Genomic DNA, 26,731 nt, shown 5'->3' with positions numbered 1-26,731 from the left:
TTCAGAGGATATGAGTTTCTGGATTGAAAAAACTGGGCTGATCGTTGTATTATCAATAAAGATACCAGATGAAGGAGGAAGATCAGGTTTGGGAGGAAGGAGGACAAAGCTGACAAGTTTCAGTTTTGTATATATTGAGTTTGAGTAGTTTGAGTATATTTGAATTTGAGATTAGTATCTTAAAAAAGACACAGGTAGGGACAGAGGTGTCTAAAATCACCAAATAAATGATACTCAGAATCATGGGATCAGATAAATCTTCTACTATCAAAAAAAACTTTTAGTAATATAAACATAAACATTTAAAAACTAACAAATATTCATTCTGTGCCGTAATAGGACATAAAGATAACTTTTGTAAAAAGCCCTTGTTTTCAAGGAGTTTCTACTCTTACACATACATCTTAATTTGTTTGGTTAGTTTACAATTGGTATATTAGATTTTCTTAATTTTCTTTAAAACAACTTCTGTTTTTTAGATTATAAAAGCAATACATGCTTTTTGTAAGGGAAATATAAGCAAAATATAAACAAGAAAATTAAAACCACCTGTAATACACTTTGCAGCTAAAATCACAATTTTGGAGTATTTTTTCATCTTTCAAAAATTGTATAAACTTTTTTTTCAGAGTTTTGATAACATATTTTCAGTTTTGTATCTGATTTTTCACTTAATATTGTCTTAAATATTTTCCATGTTATTAAAAAATCTTCATATTAGTAACTTTCACAGGCATATTACATTTTACCTATTGGACATTCATTTCCTTCCTTTCTGACAGACATTCATATTGTTTACAATCTTTCAGTGTTATAAATTGTGTTAATATTTTTTCATGCTTTCCTTTTTAAAAAATTTTTTTCCTCAATATTTATTTTTGAGAGACAGAGCATGAATGGGGAAGGGGCAGAGAGAGAGGGAGACACAGAATCTGAAGCAGGCTCCAGGCTCTGAGCTGTCAGCACTGAGCCCCACAAGGGTCTCCAACCCACGAACTGTGAGATCATGACTTGAGCTGAAGTCAGGCGCTTAACCAACTGAGTCACCCAGGTGCCCCTCATACTTTCCCATTTATGAATTTTTAGAATAGAATTCTAAAAATGGAACTAAAAAATCAAAGTGTATGAGCGTTTTTAAGTGTCTTGATACAAAACGCCAAATACTAAATTCCATTAAGCTTGTAGTAATTAATGCTTCTTCCCAGAAAGTAATAGGAGCATCTCCGTCTGTTTTAATCTTTTATTTTTTATTTAATCTTGAATTTATTTTTATTTAATCTTTTATTTTTTTTCATGTTTATTTATTTTTGAGAGAGAGAGAGAGAGACAGATCACAGTGGGGGAGGGGCAGAGAGAGAGCGAACACACAGAATCTGAAACAGGCTCCAGGCTCTGAACTGTCAGCATAGAGCCTGATGGGGAGCTTGAACTCTAGAACAGGGAGATAATGACCTGAGCTGAGGTCGAGTGTTTAACCCACTGAGCCACCTAGGTGCCCCTAATTTGATTTTAAAAAATTACTAGTGTGTGAACATTTTCACATGTTTTAGTTATGAGTATACACTTCTGTGAATTTTCCCCCATGTTTTCTATGAGTTTTTCTACCTTAGCCTTAGCAATTTCCTCCTGGATTTGTGAGCTTTTTACATATTAAGAAAATTCACCCTTAAAGTTCCCCAGATTTCTTTTCTCTTGTAATTATGCACTCTGTGACTGCATGCTTTGGGGATTCATTTATTTGTGCAAGACGATTTTATTATTTTTGTGTGTGTGCGCGCCAGATAATTTTAATCAAGAGGATGTACTATAACCCTACAAATCTCTTAAACTACAATCTTTAATAATCACTTCGTAAAACAAAACAAAAACTTTAAACAAAATTCAACTTAGGAAATGAAGGGGTGTTACATCCAAGGCCTTCAGAATTGGCATCTAAAATATATTGCACGACTGTTTTGATGTTTTGGAGCTACTTTTTAAGTTACTATGACATGGTTAACAGTGGAGATGAAGGACCTTAGTTTTAAACAAACACTACACGACACCACTCAGGGAGCTTTGCGTACAACGGCGCACGCAGTAATTCCTTTCCCTGACTTTCTCGGGCTCTACCTTTGGGGCCTTACACAGGAAAGCAAAGGTGATAAAGGCCACGGATGATCTCACGCTGGCATGACGTCAAGAAGCCTTGACGTCAGAAGGCGGTTGCCACGGGGACCATTCGCCACCGACGGCAGAGTCGTGAAACCACATCACCGCGCTCATCTCCGTTTCGGCCTGTGCAGGGTCTAAGCTGCTAAAGAAGCTTTAACCTTAAGGGGGCCTCAGGGAGAGAGGAGTTGTGCTGCCGCTGCCGAGAGCCCCACCTCCGCGGCTCCCGGTCCCGGGTCCCGGCCTGTGGCGGCGAGAGGCGGCCTCAGGAGGCAGTGGAGGCGACGGCGGCCGACCTGCCCGGGTCTCCCTCGCTCCGTGCAGGACTGGGAGAGGGTATCCGCCATATTGGAGCCGGAACCGAAGGTGCTTTGCAGCCGCGGCGCGAGGCGGGAGGAGGTGGCGGCCCTGGCCTGGATGTGAGAGGAGTCGGCTGCGCCGGGGCCCGCAAGCCTGGGGAGTGAATGAGCTGCTTAGGCTAGTATCCTCCCCGCCCACTCTCTCCACTTTCCGCCGCCGGGGCCGGGCCGGAGTCCCCGAGTCGGCTGTGGCGGCGGCAGCGGCAGGATGTTCTCCAAGAAGCCGCACGGGGACGTGAAGAAGTCTACCCAGAAGGTGCTGGACACCAAGAAGGACGCGCTGACCCGTCTCAAGCACCTGCGCATCGTCATCGGTGAGGAGCGAGGGGTGGCGGCGCCTAAAGGCCTTCACTCTTCTGGGAGCCCCTGGGGACTCTCCCTCCCGCCCTAGCGCTGTGCGGGAGTAGAGGGCTAGGCGTCGCCTCCGCGGAGTCGCGGGGAGGGGGGGGGTGGCGGATAATTTGGGGAAGGGAAAACTTGGCAGTTGGCAAATACTAATCACCGCTAACACAGGGCTATCTAATTTTGAGTTAATAGCCCGAACTCATTTTTATAAACTAGTATTACTCTAAAAACTTAGATCTTTTTTTAGACTTTCCGGAGGCTTGGTGTTGTCGATAATGGTGTTTATAGAATATGTGTCAGGTGACTACCGCCATCCCAATCCAAGTGGGAAAAAAAAAAAAAAAACCCTCTCAAACAATATAAACCTTAATCTTTGAAGTTTCTTGGCTAACGAGGGCGAGGAAGCAGTTACACCTCTTTGGGAAGTGGCTGGTTTTCAAAAATCTTAGGGCAACAGCCCCGCCCTTCTGTTAGTGTACCTTGTTCATCATTACTGTCATTTAGAGGGAAGGTTATTATTAATTACAGAAAGCAAAGTCGTTTATAGCTTCCTTTGCTTCTCGAGAATTGTTTACGATCCTGTTTTTACTTATTTTTTTTTTTTTTATTCTCTGTTGCTTTCTACATCCGTTTGGCTGGCAGACCAAACAGTGCTCTGAATTGTGGTAATAGTGTTAAACGAATCTTTTGGATACTTGCTCATTTCATAGGTTGATGAGGGCTGTACTGGTATTTATGGAACATGTGGTCCTGTACTTGGATCTTTTTAGGTGGAATTTGAGGTGAAAAGGCAAGTTACTTTGCATTGATAGAGTTATTGGCAGAACTGAGTTTAGAACCCAGATGCCTGAATCCTAGTTCAGAGTATTATTTCAAGCTCTTTTCCTAATGAGTGTTTTTCTGAAAAGTGACGTTTAATTAGTGATGTAAGTCCTGTGTTTTTGCTGCATATTTCTCTACTCTGTTGTTTACTCATACCATCAGGATACCACTAGTAATACCCAACATTTGTATGTTTTACAAAATGATTTCACATAAATTATAATTCTCACAGTAACTGTAGAGGTAGATATTATTATACTCCTTATTTTACAAATTAGAAAGCTGAGGTCTGGAAATGTTAAGTGGTCATACAGCTACTAGGAAGCAGAGCCAGAACTGGAGCCCAGATTTCATGTCTTTGTTTTTTTTTACTCTTCCTACATTTATGGCAGCAAATCTTTATCACAGGTAAGTTGTATTTATTCCTGTGGAATAAGAAAGCAATTAAATCCAGTTTGTCAATATAAAAAGAGATCCAGCTTTCAAGAAAATATAAATCTTAATATAGTTGAGATAGTGATCTTTTTATTTTCATTCTACTTCTGAGTTAAGCCATTGAAGAAAAGATTTGGCTAAGAGTGCAACAGGGAAAGTCAATGTGTGAGTGTAGGAGATATATCACAGATAATTGCAGTTTGAAATTGGAGACTTAATGGAATTTGGCACCTATTTGGGACAGACTGTAGCTTGAGTAAAGGCGGAGCTATAAAGTTAAGTTCCAGTAGAGTATTGACATTTCCTAAATTAACTGCTGTATTCCTTAGTTATAGAGGTGAGGGCACGGTTCATACATCTTGGGCGTAAAAGGTTTTTACATCTGGGTGACTTGGTCTAAATTAAGAGGCCACACGTGTCAGGTATTTTGTAGGGTCTGGCTTCCTTGGTTTGAAGACAAAACTAATTAAAAAAAACACTTTTGCTTTTTATTTGTGGGCTTTTAAAAAATGAAGCATATGCTGTATATAAACACTTAAAATATCCTTAAGAACCTTCAAATAGAGAATATTGTGCTTTCAGACTCCCTGCCCTGTCAGTGGAGGAGTTCCATAAGAGAGATTACTGTGCTTCCATAGTCTTATTTTTATTTATTTATTTAAAAAATTTTATTTTATTATTTTTTTTAAAGTACATTTATTTTGAGAAAGACAGAGACAGTGCTGGTGGGCAGGGACAGAGAGATTGGGAGAGAGAATTCCAAGTAGGCTCTGCACTGTCAGCACAGGCTTGAACCCAGGAAGCTGTGAGATCATGGCCTGATTTGAAACCAAGAGTCGGGCGCTTAACCCATTGAGCCACTCAGGTGCCCCTACGAATCTTTAATTCTAGTGTAGTTAACATAGTGTTATACTTGTTTCAGGTGTACAAAGTAGTGATTCAGCAGTTCCATATATCACTCAGTGTTCATCAAGATAAGTGTACTCTTAATCCCCTTCACCTATTTTACCCACCCCCCCACTCACATGCCTGGTAAACATGTTTGTTCTCTGTAGTTAAGAGCCTATTTTTTGGTTTGTCTCTTTTTACACTTCAGTAGTTTCAGAACAGTAGTTCTGAACCAGGGACAATTTTTTCCCTCTGGCAATAATGTCTGGAGACACTTTTGGTTGTCACAAATAGGGGGAGAGGATACTGGCCTCTAGTGGGTAGCAGAAATGCTGCTATATATCTTACATTGCACAAGATAATCCATCACAACAATGTTCTAGCTCTAAATGTCTATAGTGCTGAGGTTTAGAAACATTGTCAGGATATGGAGTGCAAGATAGACCTCCAAATGTTGTACTTGTTATGGAAAGAGCCCAAATGTCAATTGACTGATGCATGGATAAAGAAGATGTGGTATATATACACAATGGAATATTACTCAGCCATAAAAAAGAATGAAGTCTTGCTATTTGCAACGACGCGGTTGGAGCTAGAGCGCGTGTTATGCCAAGCAAAATAAGTCATTCGGAGAGAGACAAATAGCGTATGATTTCACTCATCTGTGGAATTTAAGAAACAAAACCGTTGAACATAGGGGAAAGAAAGAAAAAGAAGGAGGCAAATCATAAAAGAGACTCTTAATTATGGAAAACAAACAGGATTGCTTTAGGGGAGGTGGGCAGGGGTGGGGGATGGACTAAATGGGTGATGTGTATTAAGGAGAGCACTTGTGATGAGCACTGAGTATTGTATGTAAGTGATGAATCACTAAATTCTCCTGAAACTAATATTATACTCTATCTTAGCTAACTAGAATTTAAATAAAAACTTGAAATATAAAAAAACAAAACAAGAACCACTAATGTTGTACTTTGTTCTTTTTTTAATGTTTTATCTTTGAGAGAGAATGCACGTGTGCATGCATGCTCACTCATGGGAGAGGGGCAGAGAGAGGGAGACAGAGGATCCCAAGTGGTTCTGTGCTGACAGCAGAGAGCACCCATCACAGGGCTTGAACTCACAAACCATGAGATCATGACCTGAGCTGAAGTTGGACGCTTAACCTACTGAGCCACCCAGGCACCCCTTGGTTCTACTATATTAATTAATTGAATAAAATATTTTGTATCTTTAAATGGTTACAGTTTTATTTTGCTTGAAATATGGTTAATGTAATTCCTTAGAAAATGAATGGGAGAAAGTAGAGTGACAAAAGCTGTAAGACATCTTAGAGGGCCACCAGTCAGGTACCTTATATTGTAGATGAAAGGGTCATTTCAAATCATTTCTAAAGTAGGGGCAAGTTTGCAAAGTGGGCATTGCCAATGACACAGGATTTTTACTTTTGTTTGGTCCCATCTGAACTATATTTTTAACCCTTAAAATGAACTGCTGTTCGTTCAGGGTATTTGTAGAGAATTCAGTGCATCCAAATATATGAGAACATAATTTAAAGATACAATCTAAAACTTTGCTCTGGCATGTGTTCGCTTGGGACACATAAGACAATTCTAGCTGAATTTGTAGAACTTGACTCTGAAGGATTTATATTTAAATTTGCTGCGTTTATTGATATTGCTATATATTTTATTTGTAGGAACTGGAAGTTAGAGTTTTTAAAAAATAGAAATTAAGCCTTGTCTAGTTTCTAAAGTTTTATCCTCCCCCCCCCCTTTTTTTTTTTTTTTTTAATTTTTTTTCTCAACGTTTATTTTTGGGACAGAGAGAGACAGAGCATGAACGGGGGAGGGGCAGAGAGAGAGAGGGAGACACAGAATCGGAAACAGGCTCCAGGCTCTGAGCCATCAACCCAGAGCCTGACGCGGGGCTCGAACTCATGTTCCGCGAGATCGTGACCTGGCTGAAGTCGGACGCTCAACCGACTGCGCCACCCAGGCGCCCCTCCCCCCACCCCTTTTTTTCAAATAAAAGCCTTAAGATAATGATACTAAGTTAGCACATATAAAGTAGCTAACATAAGACCTGTATATATTGGATATTGACTAAATGTTAATTTCTTCTGTGGCAAGGTAACAGTTCAGTCTTAATGATTTAAAAATAAAAAGAGTGCTTATTCAGCTGATAAATATATTGACTATTGTTAGATCATTCTTTCTAACAGTTTTATTGAAGTATAACTGGTGTATAATAAATTGCACATATTCAAAGCATTTTATTTGAAATGAATAATTTTGATATATATACCTTGTGAAGCCATTATGACAATTAAGATTAGGAACATACTCAGATATTCCAGGTAGCAAATATATCTATAGCCTCCCAAAATTTCCTTTCGCCCTTTTGTAATCCCTTTCTCCCGCCCCTGCACGCAACCCCTTGCCTCCTTTCCCTGGGTGAAACTGTGTGTGTGTGTGTATGGAATTATACAGTATTTACTTTTTTGTTGGGTTTCTTTTATTCAGCCTTATTTGAAATCCATCTCTCTTGTTTGTGGTGTGTCAGGAATATATTGCTTTTGTTGTTGACTAGTATTCCATTGTATAGACATGCCACAATTTGATTATCCATTTACTTGTTGATAATGTGAGTTTGCAGTTTGGGGCTGTTACACATAAAACTGCTGTGAGATGTACTTGTTTATAGACACCTGCTTTCTTCTCTCTTGGACAAATACCTAGAAATGGAATGGCTGGAGCATGGAGCATATAACAGTTGTGTGTTTATTGGCATACTGTTTTTTACGATTTTACATTCTTTTTTTAATTTAATTTAATTTAATTTTTAATTTTTTTTAACGTTTATTTATTTTTGAGACAGAGAGAGACACAGCATGAATGGGGGAGGGGCAGAGAGAGAGGGAGACACAGAATCGGAAGCAGGCTCCAGGCTCTGAGCCATCAGCCCAGAGCCCGACGTGGGCTCGAACTCGTGGACCGCGAGATCGTGACCTGAGCTGAAGTCGGACACTTAACCGACTGAGTCACCCAGGCGCCCCCGCGCTTTTACATTCTTACTAGCAGGGTATGAGGATGATTTCCTCCACATATGTACCAACACTACTTTACTTGGTATGGCCAGTCTTCTTAATTTCAACCACTATAATAAGTATATAGTGGTTATAATTGTTTCTTTGATATCTAATAATACTGAGCTTTTTAAAATGTGTTTATTTGCTATTGTATAACTTATTTGAAGTGTCTGTTCAAATTTTTCATTTATTTTTAAGTCGAATCGTTTGCTTTCATTCAGTTTTGAAAATTCTTTATATTTTTTGGATACAAGTACTTTATCATATGTGTGATTTGCAGAGCTTTTTTTTCTTTTATTTTCGAAAAATGTTTATTTTTGAGAGAGAGAGAGCACAAGCAGAGAAGGGGCAGAGAGAGAGGGAGACACAGAATTCCAAGTAGGCTCCAGGCTCCCAGCTGTCAGCACAGAGCCTGATGCAGGGCTCGAACTCACAAACCGTGAAGATCATGACCTGAGTCAGATGCTTAACCGACTGAGCCACTCCAGTGCGCCTACAGAGCTTTTTTTTTTTTTTTTTTTTTTTTTTTTTTAAACAGTCTTTGGATTGTTTTTCTTAACATCTTCGATTAGGTCTATGTATCAATTTTGTCTTTTATGGTTTATGCTTTTGGTTTTTATAGTTTATGTTTTATCCAAAATCTTTGCCTAAGCCAAAGTCACAAAGAATTTCTCCTATCCTTTCTTCAAGAAATTTGATAATTTCAGGGGTGCCTGGGTGGCTCAGTCAGTTAAGCATCCAACTTCAGCTCAGGTCATGATGTCTTGGTCTGTGAGTCCTAGCGTGTGCTGGGCTCTCCATTGACAGCTCAGAGTGGAGCCTGTTTCAGATTCTGTGTCTCCCTCTCTGTTTACCCCTCCCCTGCTCGTGTTCTGTCTCTCAAAGATAAATAAACAATAAAAAAAAGTTATAACTTTGGGATCTATATTTAGATCTGTGATCCATCTTTTTTTTTTAGATCCATGATCCATCTTGAGTTAACTTTGTAAATATGGTTTGAGATAGGATTGGCTTTTTTTTTTTTTTTTTTTTTTTTGGTAAATGGATGTCCAATTGCTCCAGAACTATTTTTTGAAAAAGACAGCCTTTTGTTCACTGAATTGCCCTTGCACTTTTTCCAAAAGTCGTTCGTCTATATATACGAGGGTCTATTTCTGGACTTTCTATTTTGTTCCAGTGATCTATTTATTTGTGTTAGAGCCAGGACCCCTCCCTCTCCCTACACACGCACACAGACACAGGTTTTTGTTTGTTTGTTTTTTACGGTAACTTAATAAGTGGTGTTGTCCCTGCAACTTTGTTCTTCCTTTTCAGAGATTTTTGTGGGGGGGGGGTTATGGGGTGTGGGGGCCATACCAGGTCCTTAACATTTCCATATGAGTTTTAAGATTATCTTGTCAGTTTCTTTAAAAAAAAATAAATAAAAATTCCTGCTGGGATATTGATTCACAGTGTGGTGAATCTGTAGGTCAATTTGGGGCGAAAGTGACAATACTATTGAGTTCTCTAACTTATGAACAAGGTATATTTCTCCATTTATATACAGCTTTAATTTCTCTTGACAGTGTTTTGCAGTTTTTAATATATAGGTCTTACACATCTTTTGTTACTTATCCCTAAATATTTTCCACTTTGGATGTTGTTGTAAGTGATATATTTATATCCATTTCTGGTTGTTCATTGCTAGTGTAAGGAAATACAATTTTTTTTTAAAGTTTATTTATTTTTGAGAGAGAGAGAGAGAGAGAGAGAGAGGGGGGGGGGGGGGGGAGGGGGGGGGGAGGGGCAGAGACTGAGGGAAACAGAATCTGAAGCAGGCTCCAGGCTCTGAGTTGTCAGCACAGAGCCTGACTTGTGGCTTGAACTCACAAACTGTCACATCATGACCTGAGCCAAAGTCAGATGCCCAACTGACTGAGCCACCCAGGCGCCCCAGAAATACATTTTTTTTTTTTTTAGGTTTTTTTGGTAATCTTTGCATCTGGTGTGGGGCTTGAACTCAGGACTGCAAGATTAGGAATCTCATGCTCTTCCGACTGAGCCATGCGGGCACCCCTGATTTTTTTGTGTGTTAAGCTTGTGTGCTGAAATCTTGCTAACTCATTTAGTTATTCTATATTATTTTTTTATAGATTCCTTTGGATTTTTTACATAGTCTCATCTGTGAATAAAGACAGTTTTACTTCTTCCTTTCCAAATGTGGTTGCATTTATTTTTTCTTGGTTTGCTGAACTCACTAGAACCTCTAGTACAGTGTAGAGTAGAAGTGGTGAGAGTGGGCATCCTTGTATTGTTCTTGATCTTAAGGGAGGGTAAAGCAAACAATTTTTTTTTTTTTTTTTTTTTTTTTTTTTTTTTTTTTTTTTACTATACAATGTGATGCCTTTAATTTATCGTGTTGAGAGAGTTTCATTTTTTACTGAGAGTTTGGATCAGGAATGGATGTTGGATTTGTTAAATGCCTTTTCTACTTCTTTTGAGATGAACAGGGTTTTTTTTTTTTATTTGTTAATATGATGAATTAAAATTACTGATTTCAAATGTTAAATCAACTCTGCAGTCCTGGGATTAAATTTCACTTGGTCATGATGTATTGTCATTTTTATATATTTTGTTTGATTTGATATGCTAAAATTTTGTTTGTAATTTTTGTATTTATATTCATGAGAGAGATTGGCCTGTACTTCTTTTATAATGTTTGTGGTTCTGATACCAGGTAGTGCTAGCCTTACTGAGAAATATTTATGTAGAATTGGTTTATTAAAAAACTTTTTTAGGGGCGCCTGGGTGGCTCAGTCGGTTAAGCGGCCGACTTCGGCTCAGGTCATGATCTCGCAGTTTGTGAGTTCGAGCCCCGCATCGGGCTCTGTGCTGACAGCTCGGAGCCTGGAGCCTGTTTCGGATTCTGTGTCTCCCTCTCTCTGACCCACCCCCGTTCATGCTCTGTCTCTCTCTGTCTCAAAAATAAATAAACGTTAAAAAAATTTAAAAAAAAATTAAAAAAAAAAAAACTTTTTTAGTTTATTTTTTGAGAGAGAGAGAGACGGAGCATGAGCAGGGGAAGGGCAGAGAGAGACACACACAGAATCTGAAGCAGGCTCCAGGCTCTGAGCTGTCAGCACAGAGCCCTGCCCAGGGCTCAGACTCACAGACCATGAGATCATGACCTGAGCTGAAGTCAGATTCTTAACCGACTGAGCCACCCAGGCGCCCCGTAATTGGCTTTATTTTTAACTTAAGGTTTTGGTGGAATTCACCAGCCAAGCCATCTGGATCTGCAGTTTTCTTTGAGGGAATGTTTTTAACTACTTTAATAGAAAGATAGCTATTCAGGTTATCTATTTCTTCTTGAGTGGGCATTGGTAGTTTTTTTTTTTTTTTTAAGGAAATTTCATTTCATCTGAGTTGTCAAATTTATAGGCATAAAGTGGTTCATAATACTCCTTTATAATTCTTTTGATATCTGTAGAATCTGTGGTGATGTCACTTCTCTTTTTTTAAAAAAAATTAAAAAAAAATTTTTTTTAACGTTTATTTATTTTTGAGACAGAGAGAGACAGAGCATGAACAGGGGAGGGGCAGAGAGAGAGGGAGACACAGAATCTAAAGCAGGCTCCAGCCTCCGAGCCATCAGCCCAGAGCCCGACGCGGGGCTCGAACTCACGGACCGCAAGATCACGACCTGAGTTGAAGTTGGACGCTTAACTGACTGAGCCACCCAGGCGCCCCTAAAAAATTTTTTAATGTTTATTTCTGAGAGAGAGAGAGACAGACAGACAGACATTGCACGAACAGGGGAGGGGCAGAAAGAGAGGGAGACACAGAATCCGAAGCAGGCTCCAGGCTGTGAACTGTCGGCACGGAGCCTGATGTGGGGCTCTAACTTGTGAACTGCTAGATCATGACCTGAGCTGAAGTTGGATGCCCAACAGACTGAGCCACCCAGGCACCCCTAATTTCACCTCTTAATCTTGATATTGATAATTTCTCTTTTTCTGATCAGTTTGACTAGAGGCTTCTCACTTTTATAAATCTAAAAGAACCAGCTTGTGGCCTTTACTGATTTTCTGTTTTTCTATTTTTATTTCATTGATCTCTGCTTTGATTTTGATTCTTTCTTTTTTTTTTCTTTTTTTTTTCTTTGGCTTAATTTTAGTTTCATTTGCTCTTATTCTAGTTTCTTAAAATGTAAATTGAGATTACTGATTTGAGACCCTTTTTTTCCACTGTAGGCATTTTATGATACAAATTTTTCCTAAATAACATCTCACAAATTATGGCATTTTGTATTTACATTTTCAGTTAGGTCCAAAATACATTCTACCTTCCCTTTTGATTTCTTCTTTGATCCATTGGTCATTTACAATTGTGTTCTTTAGCTTCAAATATTTGTGGATTACTCAGATATTGTTCTGTTACTGAATTCTACTTTAATTCCATTATAGTCAGGTAACGTGTTTTAGGACTTGATTTCTTTAAAATTGACTTGATAGTCCCAAATATGTTTTAACTTGATACATGTTCCATTTGCACTTGAAAATGTATTCTGTTGGATTGAATGTTCTAAAATTGTTGTTCTAAAAATGTCAATTAGGACAAGTTGCTTGATAGTGTTGTTAAAGACTTCTATATCCTTGCTGAATTGCTGTCTGCTTGTTTTTATCAATATTGAGACTGAGATTTCTGATTGTAATTGTGGGTTTGTCTATTTCTTTATGCACTTCTATCAGATTTTGTGTCATGTATTTTGAAGTTCTGTTATTAGGTACCAAGCACTTAGGATTATTCTTTCCTCTTGATAAATTGATTTTCACCATTATGAAATGATTTTTTTTAAGTTTATTTATTTTTGAGAGAGAGAGTGTGTGTGTGCATGGGAAGGGCAGAGAGAGAAGGAGAGAGAGAATCCCAAGCAGGCTCCGTACTGTCAGTGCAAAGCCCCACGCGATACTTGAACTCACAAACCATGAGATCATGACCTGAGCTGAAATCAAGAGTCAGATGCTTAACTGACTAGGCCACCTAGGCACCCCATGAAATGATCATTTTATGTCTGGTAATACTCTTTGCTTTGGAGATTGGTCTCATAATGAAAATGTTTGGAAGATGTACATTTTTTTTCCTTTGTCACTATGCTGTTTATTATATCCCTAGAACTTACTTATCTTACAACTGGAAATTTATACCTTTTGACCACTTTCACCCATTTTCCCCACCTCTTGCCTCTGGCGACCCCCATTCTTTTCTGTTTTTGTGAGTTTTTTTGTTTTTAGTTTTCATATATAACTGAAAACATATAGTATCTGTCTTTCCCTGACTTATTTCTCTTAATGCCTTCAAGGTCTATCTTGTGTTGTAGCAAAAGGCAAGATTTTCTTTTTCTGTGTCTGAATAATATTCCATTGTGTACATATGTGTAGCGTGTATAGCATGTATACTTATGTGTATACATGCGCAAACATTACATTTTCTTTATCCATTCGTCCTTTGGAACAACTTAAGTCATTTCCATGTCTTAGCTATTATAAATGCTGTAATGAACAAGGGGTGCAGATATCTCTTTGAGATACTGGTTTCATTTCCTTCAGATATATACCTAGAAGTGGAATTGCTAGATCATATGGTAGTTCTGTTTTTAATTAAAACAAATTTTTTAATGTTTATTTGTTTTTGAAAGAGAATGTGAGCAGGGGAAGGACAGAGAGAGAGGGAGACACAGAATCCGGAAGCAGGCTCTAGGCTCTGAGCTGTCACTACAGAGCTCCATGCAGGGCTTGAGCTCATGAACCACAAGATCATGACCTGAGCTGAAGTCATACGCTTAACTGACTGAGCCACCCAGCCGCCCCTATTTTTAATTTTTTGAAGAACCACCCAACTGTTTTCCACAGTGGCTATACCAATTTACATTCCCACCAACAGCATACAAGGGTTCCCTTTTTTCCACGTCCTTGCCAATATCTGTTTCTTTTGATAATAGACATTCTAACATGTGTGAGGTGATATCTCATTGTTTTTCATTTGGATTTCTCTGATGATTAGTGATGTTGCGTACCTTTTCATTTACCTGTTGGCCCTCTGTATGTCTTTGGGAAAATGTCTATTCAGATATTCTGTCCATTTTTTAATTGGATTGTTTATTGTTGTGCTATTGAGTTGTATGAGTTCTTTATATATTTTGGATATTAACCTCTTATCAGTTACATGATTTGCAGATCTTTGCTCCAAATTCTGAGGGGTGCTTTTTCATTTTGTTGATGCTTTCCCCTGTTATGCAGAAGCCTTTTAGTTTGATGTAATTTGGTTATTTTTGCTTTTATTGCCTTTACTTTTGTTGTCAAATCCAGTCATCAAGACCAGTGTCAAGGAGAGGCACCTGGGTGGCTCAGTCAGCTGTCTTAGGCTCAGGTCATGATCTTGTGGTTCATGAGTTTGAGCCCTGCATCAGGCTCTGGGCTGACAGCTCAGAGCCTGGACCTTGCTTCAGATTCTGTGTCTCCTTCCCTCTCTCAGCCCATCCCCCGCTTGTACTCTGTCTCTCTCTTTCTTAAATAAACATTAAAAAATTTAAAAAGACCAACCTCAAGAAGCTTACCACTTACATGCTTTTCTAGAAGTTTTGTGGTTTCAGATCTTAGTTCACGTCTTCAATTTACTGTTAATTTTTGCATATTTTATAACATAGGGGTCCAGTTTCATTCTTTTGCATGTGGCTGTCCAGTTTCCCCAATACCGTTTATTGAAGAGATTATCCTTTTTGTATTGTACATTCTTGGCTCCTTCGTTGTAAATTAATTGACCATTTATGCAGTGGTTTATTTCTGGGCTCTCAGTTTTGTTCCATTGGTCTAGGTGTCTGTTTTTATGCAAATATTTACCATTTTGATTATTTTAGTTTTGTATTAGAATTTGAAATCAAGGAGTGTTGATGTCTCCAGGTTTGTTTTTGTTTCTCCTGATTGCTTTGGCTGTTTGAGGTCCTTTGTGGTTCCATACAAATTTCAGGATTGTTTTTTGTATTTTTGTAAAAAATGCCATTGGAATTTTGATAGGGATTCCATTGAATTTTAGATAGCTTTGGGTACTGTGGACATTTTAACTATTCTTCTAATCCATGAGTCTGGAATCTTTCTGTTTATTTGTGTTTTCTTTGATTTCTTTCATCAGTGTCCTGTACTTTTTAGTGTACAGATCTTTCATCTCCTTGGTTAATTTTATTCCTAGGTAATTTTCTTTTTAATGGAGTTGTAAGTGGTTTTTTGGTTTTTGTTTGTTTTTTAAGTAAGCTCTATATCCAATGTGGGGTTTGAATTCACAACCCCAAGATCAAGTCACATGCTCTACTGATTGAGCCAGCTAGGCACCCCTGGGTTTATTTTCTAAATTTCTCTTTCTCATGGTTCATTTTTAGTGTATAGAAATGCAACTGGATTTTGTATATTGATTTTGTATCCTGCAACGTTGCTGAATTTATTAGTTTTAATGGTTTTTTGGTAGAGTTATTAAGGTTTCTTATGTTATCTGCAAATAGAAACAGTTTTATGTTTTTGTTTCAGATTTAGATGTCTCTTATTCTTTTTGCCTAATTGCTCTGGCTAAGACTTTCAATACTATGTCGTATAAAAGTGACAAGAGCGGGCATCTTGTCTTCTTTCTGATCTTAGAGGAAAATCTTTCAACTCTTCATCGAGTATGATGTCAACTGTGGACTTGTCATACATGGCCTTTATTATGTGCAGCTACATTTCTTCTATACCCAGTTGGTCGGGAGTTTTTATTATGCGTGGATGTTGAGTTTTGTCAAATGCATCTCAATAGATGATCATGTTGATTTTTATCCTTCATTTTGTTAATGTGGTGAATCACATTGATTTGTGGATGGTGGACTATCTTTGCATATTTGAAATAAATTCTACTTAATAATGGCTATGATCCTTTTAGTGTACTGTTGAGTTTGGTGTATTCCTATTTTGTTGAGGATTTTTGCATCTATGTTATTTAGGGATATTGTCCTATAATTTTCTTCCCTTGCAGCGTCCTTGTCTTTTTTTTTTTTTTTTTTAAATGTCACAGTAACACTGGCCTTGTAAAATGAGTTCGGAAGTATTCCCTCTTCTCTCTGAGAAGAGTTGGTAATTATCCTTTAAATGTTTGGTAGAGGGGGCGCCTGGGTGGCCCAGTTGGTTGAGCGTCCAAGTTTGGCTCAGGTCATGATCTCACGGCTTGTGAGTTCAAGCCCCGCATTGGGCTCTGTGCTGACAGCTGGGAGCCTGGAGCCTGTTTTGGATTGTGTGTCTCCCTGTCTCTCTGCCTCTCTCCCCCTTGTGCTCTGTCTCTTTCTCAAAAATAAATAAACATTAAAAAATTAAAAAAAAATGTTTGGTAGAATTCACCAGTGAGACCATCTGGTCCTGGACTTTTCTCCTGGAGAGGTGTTTGAATACTGACTCCATCTCCTTACTTGGAATTGTTCTGTCCAGATTCAGACCAATAAGTGCTCATTTAGATATAGATGATGTACATTTAATGTCATTATTGATTTGGCTAAGTTTGAGCCTGTCTTGCTATTCGTTTTCCATTTGGCCTGTTGTTAGTTCTCTCTTTTTTTTCTTTCTTTCTATTATTTGAATAAATTTATGATTCTTTTAAAAATCTCCCTCGTTGATTTTTTAGTCATAATCTCCTACTTTATAATTTTAGTGATTGCTTTATGATTTATAATAAACATCTCTATCTTATCAGAGCTACTGTTAGGTGATATACCACTTATACCACTTCTCTTTTGTATGACAACTCTGTAAGAGTGTACTTTCATTTCTCCCCTCAGTCTTTATACTTTTCTGGTTATACTGTTGCTTATACATGTTACTTTGCTTAAGCAAAATTTTTAAATTTATAACGTACTTACAATATGTTATTTTGTTTAAGCAGGGTTTTTTTTTTTTTTAATTTATTTTTGAGAGAGAGAGACAGAGCACAAGTGTGGGAGGGGCAGATGGAGACGGAGATGCAGAGTCAGAAGCTAGCTCCAGGCTCTGTGCTGTGCTGACAGCTCAGAGCCTGATGCGGGGCTTGAACCTGTGAACTATGAGATAATGACCTGAGCTGAAGTCAACGCTTAACTGACTCAGCTGTCCAGGCGCCCCTACGCAGTTATTTTTAAAGGATTTTTAATTATTACTTAAAGAATCATTGCCCATTGCTCCTCATTTCTTTGCAGAGATAGTTATTTCCCTCCTTCCAGTATCATTTCATTTCTGCCTGAAGGACTTCTTTAATGTTTATTTGTGATGATGAGGGTGTGTAGGTGATGAATTCTTTATGCTTTTGTGTGAAAAGTCTTTATTTTGCCTCTTTTTGGAAAGATATTTGGCTTTGTTTAGAATTCTATGTTGATGGCTTTTTTCCCTTTGTCCTTTAAACATTTTATTCCCCCGTCTTTTTTTTTTGTTTATTTATTTATTTTTTAATAAATTTTTTTTCCCAACGTTTATTTATTTTTGGGACAGAGAGAGACAGAGCATGAACGGGGGAGGGGCAGAGAGAGAGGGAGACACAGAATCGGAAACAGGCTCCAGGCTCCGAGCCATCAGCCCAGAGCCTGACGCGGGGCTCGAACTCACGGACCGCGAGATCGTGACCTGGCTGAAGTCGGATGCTTAACCGACTGCGCCACCCAGGCGCCCCATGTTTATTTATTTTTGAGAGAGAGACAGAGCATGAGTGGAAGAGGGGCAGAGAGAGAGGGAGACACAGAATCCAAAGCAGGCTCCAGGCTCTGAGCTGTCAGCACGGAACTCAATGAACCGTGAGATCATGACCTGAATTGAAGTCAGATGCGCAACACTGAGCCACCTATGCGGCTGCCAGCCCTCCCCCACCCCCATCTTTTTGCTTGCTTTTTTTTTTTTTTAAGATTTTATTTTTAAGTAATCTCTACACCCTACATGGGGCTCAAACCCACAACCCCGAGATCAAGAATCACATGCTTCATTGACTGAGCCAGCCAGGTGCCCTTGCTTGCATTACTTTTGATAAGTCTGCTATCATCCTTACTCTGCAAGTAACATCATTTTTTTTCCTAGCTGTTTTTAAGATCTTCTCTTCCTCTGTTTTTGAGCAGTTGTACCGTGGTGTAGTTTTCTTAGTATTTCTTGGCTTTTGGGGTTCATTGAGCTTCTTAGCTTGCTTGAGTTTACGTTTTCAGTAATTTTGATCATGTTTCCCTACTTCTTCTTCCCCTCCTTTTTTGGAATTTCATTTATTAGTATATGAGAGAGTATTAATATTAGATTAGTATATTGGGAAAGTATTAGTAGTATATTAGAAGGTCTCTTGGCTTGAAAAGAACGGACATTCTTTTCATGTTGGGGGATTCTTTTTTCTCTGTGTTTTATCTTGGATACTTCCTATTGTCTTCAAGTTCACTAGTATTCAGCTTTATGCAGTCTGCCATTAATCTTATTTAATTTTCATCTCAGATGTAGTTTTTATTTAGTTCATTTTGGGTATAGAATTATATCATTTGCATGTCTTTTTTTAGCTTCTTGAACACATGGAATACAATTAAAGTAACTTGACATACTTCTGTGCTCATTCTAACCTCTGTCACTTCTGGGTCAGTTTTAATCAATTGATTATTTTCCTTATCCTTGGTTTTTTTTCCTGCTTCTTTCTCTGCTACCAATCTTGGGATAGGTGATACTGTGAATTTGGCCTTCTTAGCTTTTGGGCATTTTTGTATTCCTATAAATTCTTAAGCTCTATTCTGGGATGCAATTAAATTACTTGAAAACAGTTAGAGCATTTCAAGTCTTGTTTTTATGATTTCTTGATGGATCTATCTGGGACTAATTATTACTTTTATGAGGCAACATTTTCCCAAGTATTCTGCTCAATGAATGCCCTGCAAATTGTGAGATGCTTTTTTGTTTTTTTGGTTTTTTTTTTAGTTCAGCTCTTGGAAACAGGTGCTATTCTCAGTCTTATGTGAGCATCTGTTACTGTTCTCTCAAATTCTTTCACATAGTTCTTTGTCTTAGAAAGTTTCCTTAATGATCATAAGGAAGGGGACTTTCCCCAGTATACTGAGTTCTCACTGTGTGTGTCTCTTTCTTCTTTGGTGCTTTGCCTGTGAATTCTAATTATCTTCGTTTCCCTAGACTGTCAGCTGATAATCTCAATTTATGGATTCCACTGGCTCTGCCTAATTCCCTTTCTTCATTACCGTGGCCTTGAAACTCTTAAGTCAGTAAGCTGGAGCAGTCCCAACATACCTGTTGGTGTGACATCTGATAGGAATGACTTTCTTTACCTGATGTCCATACTTCCTTGAAAAAAACAAACACCCCCACAAAAAACCCTTACATAAGTTTACAAGGCATTATACATCAGATGTTGATAATAAGAGGTTCTCTGAAATGAATGAGACTGAAAATTGGCTTTATACAAAGCAACTTGCTTCCCATTTTTTACTTTTTTGCATTTAGAGAAGAAATTTACTATCAATTGATGACTGAAAAACACTTGTCTTTCTCCAGTCTGGATATATTGTTTTCCCAAAGAAAATTAGATTAAAATATCCTAAATCAGAAACGTAAAGAATATTCGGTAGTCATAAATGGTAATGTATAAGGACAGAAACAAGTACCATATGTTCATTAATTAAATAAGTTAAAAATGGTACAGATGAACTTTGAACTGATATGAGTGAAATCTGTCATTGTAGGAGTCCTTGTGAATTGTAAACTGCTTATAAGAATAAATTGATTTGATAATTGAATATATTTTTAAGGGTTCGATATGCAAAGTTAGTAATTCTATATATATGACATTAGACTCTTTTTTATTCTTTAATTTGTGTGTAGTCTTTAGTTTATATTCTTTGAGTCTTACTGATTTGAAAAATTAATTTGACCTAATTGAAATACTTTATCTTTGTGTATTTAGGAAGAAGTGATTTACTGAGCAGATTATTTACGTGAATGTTACTGATTAATTTGCTTACTAAAATAAACTGTTTCAAATACTGTGAGCTGCCTCTGCATTAACATTTACTTTTTATTAAAAATTTTATTGCATCTAAATAATTTTACATGGCTTATAGGCCTTCATAAAACGTGGAATAGAATGCTTAGTGATAAAAAAGATAACTAAATAGCCACTACTTAAAGAAAGGAAACATTATCAGATTCTAGAAATGAGCTGATTAATGATCTCAGGCATTGAATTTGGTTCTTAGGTTTCCTGGTGGCTAAAGTGAAAAGAGAAACATGTTGGGTTAAGTTTTCAGTGTCTTAAAAAAGAAAACGTACTTTAAAAAAAAACTTTTTTTCTTGCATCTAAATTCAGTCACAGCTTATGTGTATATGTATGTGTGTTCATATATTATCTAATGTCTTTTCTTCTAGAAGGATCCTGTGATAGAAATAGATCTTGGAGAAAATAGGAAATAGGCATAAGTATGTTTGTTAGATCTATTCTTTCTAATTTCACATGTCTATATAATCTGAATGATTTTTTAATGTATTTCTGTAAATGGCATCATTCTTCAAGTTACTAAAACATGAAATTGATTTTTGACAATGTGGTAGAAAAATAAATGGATGTAAGGGTAGCCCACAGACACCTCAAAGTCTTAAGTGTCCCTACCTACATATATGTATCTTTGTCTACCACAGTGTCTTCTTTAATTCTTGTTATCCCTCTCTGTTACTTTACATTTCAGCAATATTGAATGAGAAATCACTTTCTGTGATACCTGTACCTTTGTTAATGATATTTGTTGTATTATATCTTCCCACCAATCACTCTTAACACCTGAAGGCTTCTGCTCTTCCTTTAAGGCTCATAGCTTTGGTGAAGATGTCCCCATCAGATGGGCATAGGAACTTTTCCTACACTGTGCTATTTACTTCTAGTAATTTGGTTATTTTATTACAGTGTATTCATTTGTATGACTATATCTTAACCTTCCTGAGGGCAGAGGTATGTCTTTTCATCTTCATGTCTCCGGGTATAGTATAATGCCTGGCATATAACAGGTGCTCAGTAAACATTATGTAGTTCAAGAATGAATATGTTAGGTATGAGAACAAAGTTGCTTTTTTGTGAACAATTTTCTTTCAATTGATGGTGGTAGAAAAAACATTTTAAGTCAATGTCCTGATTAGAAAGAGACTTTGGTTTTTCCCCATTGATGGGGAAAAATTGAGAGCTTTACCCCCTAAGGTCGGGAACATGAAAGAGATGTTCACTCTTACCACTGTTCAACATAGTACTGGAAGTCCTAGCCTCAGCAATCAGACGTCAAAGAGAAATAAAAGACATACAAATTGGCAAGGGAGAAGTCAAACTTTCACTCTTCGCAGATGACATGATACTCTACATGGAAAACCTGAAAGACTCCACCTAAAAACTGCTAGAACTGGTATGTGAATTCAAGAAAGTCTCAGGATGTAAAATCAACATTCATAAATTGGTTGCATTTCTATACACCAATAATGAAGCAGAAGGGAAATCAAGGAATCGATCCCACTTACATTTGCACCAAACACCATAAGATACCTAGGCATAAAACTAACCAAAGAGGTAAAAGATCTGTAAGCTGAAAATTATAGAAAGCTTATGAAAGAAATTGAAGAAGGCACAAAGAAATGTAAAAATGTTCCATGCTCATGGATTGGAAGAACAGATATTGTTAAAACGTCTATACTATCCATGGTGCCTGGATGGCTCCGTTGGTTAAGTGTCTGATTTCGGGTTGGGTCATGATCTCGCGGTTCGTGGGTTCGAGCCCCATGTTGGGCTTTGTGCTGACAGCTCAGAGCCTGGAGCCTGCTTCAGATTCTTTGTCTCCCTCTCTCTCTGCCCCTCCCTTGTTCATGCTCTCTCTCTCAAAAATAAACATTAAAAAAAATGTCTATACTACCCAAAGCAATCTACACATTCAATGCAATCCCTATCAAAATACACTAGCATTCTTCAAGAACTAGAACAAATAATCCTAAAATTTGTTGGAACCAGAAAAGACCTCGAATAGCCAAAGTAATGTTGAAAAAAAAAAAAAAAAAAAAAAAAAAAAAAAAAAAAAAACGAAGCTGGAGGCATCACAATTCCAGACTTCAACCTGTATTACAAGGCTGTAATCATCAAGACAGTTTATGGTACTGGCACAAAAACAGACACACAGATCAATGGAACAGAATAGAGAACCCAGAAATGGACCCACAAATGTATGGCTAACTGATCTTCAACAAAGTAGGAATGAGTATCCATGGAAAAAAGACAGTCCCTTCACCAAATGGTGCTGGACAGTGACATGCAGAAGAATGAACCTGGACCACTTTTTTACACCATACACAGAATTAATTCAAATGGATGAAAGACCTAAGACAGGAAACCATCAAAATTCTAGAGGAAAAAACAGGCAATAATTTCTTTGACCACAGCTGCAGCAACTTCTTACTAGACGTGTATCCAGAGGCAAGGGAAATAAAAACGAAAATGAGCTATTGGGACTTCATCAAGATACAAAGCTTCTGTATAGCCAAGGAAACAATCCATAAAACTAAAAGGCAACTGACTGAATTGGAGAAGCTATTTGCAAATAACATATCAGATAAAAGGTTAGTATCCAAAATCTTAGAAGAATGTACCAAACTCAATACCCAAAAAACAAACAATCCAGTGAATAAATGGGCAGGAGATGTGAACACTTTTCCAAAGAAGACATCCAGGTGGCTAACAGACACATGAAAAGATGCTCATCAGATCATCATAGAAATACAAATCAAAACCACAGTGAGATACTACCTCACACCTGACAGAATGGCTAAAATTCACAACTCAGGAAACAACAGATGTTGGTGAGGATGTGGAGAAAGGGGAACCTTTTTGCACTATTGGTGGGAATGCAAACTGGGACAGCTACTCTGGAGAACAGTATGAAAGTTCCTCAAAAAATTAAAAACAGCTACCCTATGACCCAGGAATTGTCCTACTAGGTATTCATCTGAAGGACACAAAAATGCTGATTTGAAGAGGCACATGCACCCCTATGTTTATAGCAGCATTGTCAACAATAGCCAAATTGTGGAAAGAGCCAGAATGTCCATTGACTGATGAATGGATAAAGATGTTGTATATATGTTTATATACATATATATACAAAGGAGTACTATTTGGTGATCAAAAAGAATGCAGTTTTGCCATTTGCAACAAGGTAGGTGGAAGTAGAATGTATTCTGCTAAGCGAAATGTCAGGGAAAGGCAAATATATGATTTCACTCATGTGGAATTTAAGAAACAAGACAGATGAACATAGGAGAAGGGAAGGAAAAAGCAGACAGAAAAAAAGGTAAGCAAACCATAAGAGACTCTTAAACACAGAGAACAAACAGGGTTGCTGGAGGGGAAGTAGAAGGGGCATTGAGGAAGGCACTTGTTGGGATGAGCACTGGGTGTTATTTGTAAGTGATGAACCACTGGATTCTACTCCTGAAGACAATATTACACTGTATGCTAACTAACTTGATTTTAAATAAGTAAATTAAAAAAAACACACAAATGACAACCTGCAAAAAAAGAAAGAAAGAAAAAAGACCTTGGGTTGTCTTTAGTACCTGTGCAGAGAAATTGGTTCAGAACCTAAAGTCTGTATAATGTAAAAAATAAAAACAAAAAACAGCACTTTAACTGAAAAATGTTTATGGCATTATGGCAGAAGTTACCAGATAATCTTCCCTCATTATTGAAAGAAATCTTCATGACTCTTATATAACATCTATTTTTTAGAAAACTTCTATCTGATAGCCCAACAATAACCATCCCCATTTAATAGAATACACTGATCTGTAGATACTAGAGAGAAGATGAGTGAATGTAATGCAGAACATCAAGTGTGTGGCCCTAATCCGTCATCGCAGCCATAGGAGACAAATACAGATTTCTTAGTGTCTTGACCTTTTGCTCTTCCTTATGAATTTGGGAATCAGTTTGTTAAATCCCTAAATAATGTTTGGTAGGACTTTTTTTATTGTATGGACTTGAATCTGTAGGTTTAATTTAGAAGAGGTTAACATGGGTAGGGTATCAATTCTTCCTATTACAAGGAGACTCCATTTATTTAGCCTCTTTATAAAGACTTGCCCATCTTTTTTATAATTAAGAACAGTTACATTAAAAAAAGAGGTTAAATTTTAAAAGGAGGACTTCTGTTATAGAAGGATCTCATGTGACCACTTCATTAAATGGTGGTTTACATAAAGATCAAGAAGAAAGAATGCTCATCTGCATAAAAAGTGATAAGTAGATCACTACTTTATAACAGAATTAATTAAAAATAGTTGGAATTCTTCATAAAATGGAAAGTAGTAAGGAAACCTATTTTATATTGGGATAGGAAAGGCCACTTTCAAAACTTACACCAGAGTTAAAAATTGTCACAGAAATGATTAATACATTTACCTGTTTAAAACATTTTGTATTTCTAACAGTAAAACCTTTCATTAACAGAGTTAAAAGATAAACACCAAACTATGAAAACACTTGCAGCATGTTTAAGAGAGCTAATTTCTTAATTTATGGACTGTAAAATGTTTATCAAATTTGGAAAAGATTGTGATGTGTGTTATCGAGATATGTTACAAACAGACCTTCTTGGCGTGCCCGCTCCCTCCTCCACTGCTGCCTCCTCCTTCTGCTCTGCTCCTGGTGATGCTTGTGTGCTGGTTCACTGAGGTACCAGGTGTCTCTTTTGTGAAGCAGCAGCGAAGGAGACTCTGGTGTTTACTGTGGCTGATGAAAAGCCCAAGGAAGGAGTAAAGACTGAGGACAACTATCATATTAATTTGAAGGTGACAGGGCAGGATGGTTCTATGATGCAGTTTAAGATTAAGAGACATAAACCACTTAGTAAACTAATGAAAGCCTATTGTGAATGGCAGGGTTTGTCAATAAGGCAGATTAGATTCTGATTTGATGGACAGCCAGTCAATGAAGCAGACAAGCCTGCACAGTTGGAAATGGAGGATGAAGATACAATTGATGTGTTCCAGCAGCAGACAGCAGGCATCTACTAAAAAGAGAACTGGCTACCTTACTCCAGAACTCTGTTCCTCCAGACCACGACATTCTCAGGAAACCGCAATTTGGTTCTACCACATCCTGACTACCACAGTATAGTTTTCTCTGTTCTTTCATTTTGTATGTGTATGTGCATGAGTATATTGTATTTTTTAAATTAAATGGCCAATGGTATGTTTTGATTGACACCAAATGAAGATGGGATGGGGAAAAATGCTGGTTCTGTGAAAATACCCCCTTTCTCCATTAGGGGTATGTTCATTCAGCTCTTATCTTTATATTCCAGTGAGTTATTTTTCTCTCAATGTTTAAGAAAAAAAGAACAACATAAAAATCCTTGCATACTTTTTCGAATGGCGAATTCTCATGTTTTTCTTTTATAACTATATGAAGCTGTTACATATAGGGCAATCTGTCTTTACATAAGGATAAATTACTCTAAATAAATCCTAGATAGTTTTCCCTTCAAGTCAAGCTTTTCTTTCTTTCTTTCTTTCCTTTCTTTCTTTCTTTCTTTCTTTCTTTCTTTCTTTCTTTCTTTCTTTCTTTCTTTCTTTCTTTCTTTCTTTCTTTTCTTTCTTTCCTTCCTTCCTTCCTTCCTTCCTTCCTTCCTTCCTTCCTTCCTTCCTTCCTTTCTTTCTTTCTTTCTTTCTTTCTTTCTTTCTTTCTTTCTTTCTTGTGTTCATTTTTGAGAGAAAGAGAGAAGCAGAGTGTGAGTGGGGAGGAGCAGAGAGAGAGGGAGACAGAATTGAAGCAGGCTCCAGGCTCTGAGCCATCAGCACAGAGCCCAATGCAGGGCTTGAATTCACAAACCGTGATCATGACCTGAGCTGAAGTCAGACACTTAGTCAACTGAGCTACCCAGGCACCTTGAGTTTTGTTTTCTGAATAAACTTCTGTTTAGGGGTGGTGCGTAGGTGGCTCAGTTGGTTGAGCATCTGACTCTTGATTTTGGCTCAGGTCAAAATCTCATGGTTGGTGAGATGAGCCCTGAGTTGGGCTCTGAGCTGAGAGTGCAGAGCCTGCTTGGGATTCTCTCTCTCCCTATCTCTGTGCCCCCACCTTGCTGCTACACATGCACTCTCTAATAATAAATAAACATTAAAAAATTGTTTTTTTAAAAAAAGACCCTCATAATATTGCCGGTGGAATGTAAATTAGATGGCATTTTGACTGTTAAGCATCAAAATTTTTAAAATGTACATATATGGGGCTCCTGGCTGGCTCAGCCAGTAGAACATGCAACTCTTGATCTTGGGGTTGTGAGTTTAAGCCCCACGTTGGGAGCACAGCCTACGTGAAATGAAAGGAAAGAAGAGGGAAATGGAAATGGAATGACACGTGCATGTACATTGAAGCCAGCATTTTCATTTCTTAGAATTCTAAAAAGTGGTTACATGTGTAGGATCCACTGCAGTGTTTAGTGAAAAATTTGAACCAACCTAAATGTTCATTATTTGGAGATTAATTTTGGATTTTAGGTATAATACTACAGTTGAGTGTTAGGAGTCTCAGGAAGTGTTAGGATTCTAATAATTACTAAATAAATAAGTTC

The 26,731-nt window shown here is 37.6% G+C and overlaps 1 protein-coding gene and 1 pseudogene across 14 annotated transcripts in view; both read left to right on the top strand.

Moving 5' to 3' along the window:
- Positions 1–2,231: 2,231 nt before the first annotated feature.
- The window catches only part of RALGAPA1 (Ral GTPase activating protein catalytic subunit alpha 1), a 269,144-nt gene continuing 244,644 nt past the window's right edge, over positions 2,232–26,731 (top strand). For 7 of the 14 annotated variants that reach the window (XM_045059797.1, XM_045059798.1, XM_045059796.1 and 4 more), the window contains exon 1: positions 2,233–2,824. In XM_045059797.1, coding sequence (XP_044915732.1) covers positions 2,719–2,824 — 106 coding nt within the window. In that variant the 5' untranslated portion in view covers positions 2,233–2,718. Of the gene's footprint in view, positions 2,825–26,731 lie in introns of all 14 variants that reach the window. The other 7 variants (XM_045059806.1, XM_045059805.1, XM_045059804.1 and 4 more) reach the window with 4 other exon arrangements.
- On the top strand, positions 3,131–25,713 carry LOC102901434 (annotated as a pseudogene).

Source organism: Felis catus, chromosome B3 (genome assembly GCF_018350175.1).
Source record: "Felis catus isolate Fca126 chromosome B3, F.catus_Fca126_mat1.0, whole genome shotgun sequence".
Taxonomy (NCBI): Eukaryota; Metazoa; Chordata; class Mammalia; order Carnivora; family Felidae; genus Felis; species Felis catus.
Note: the sequence above shows the minus strand (reverse complement) of the source record. Positions and strands in the feature narration are given on the sequence as shown.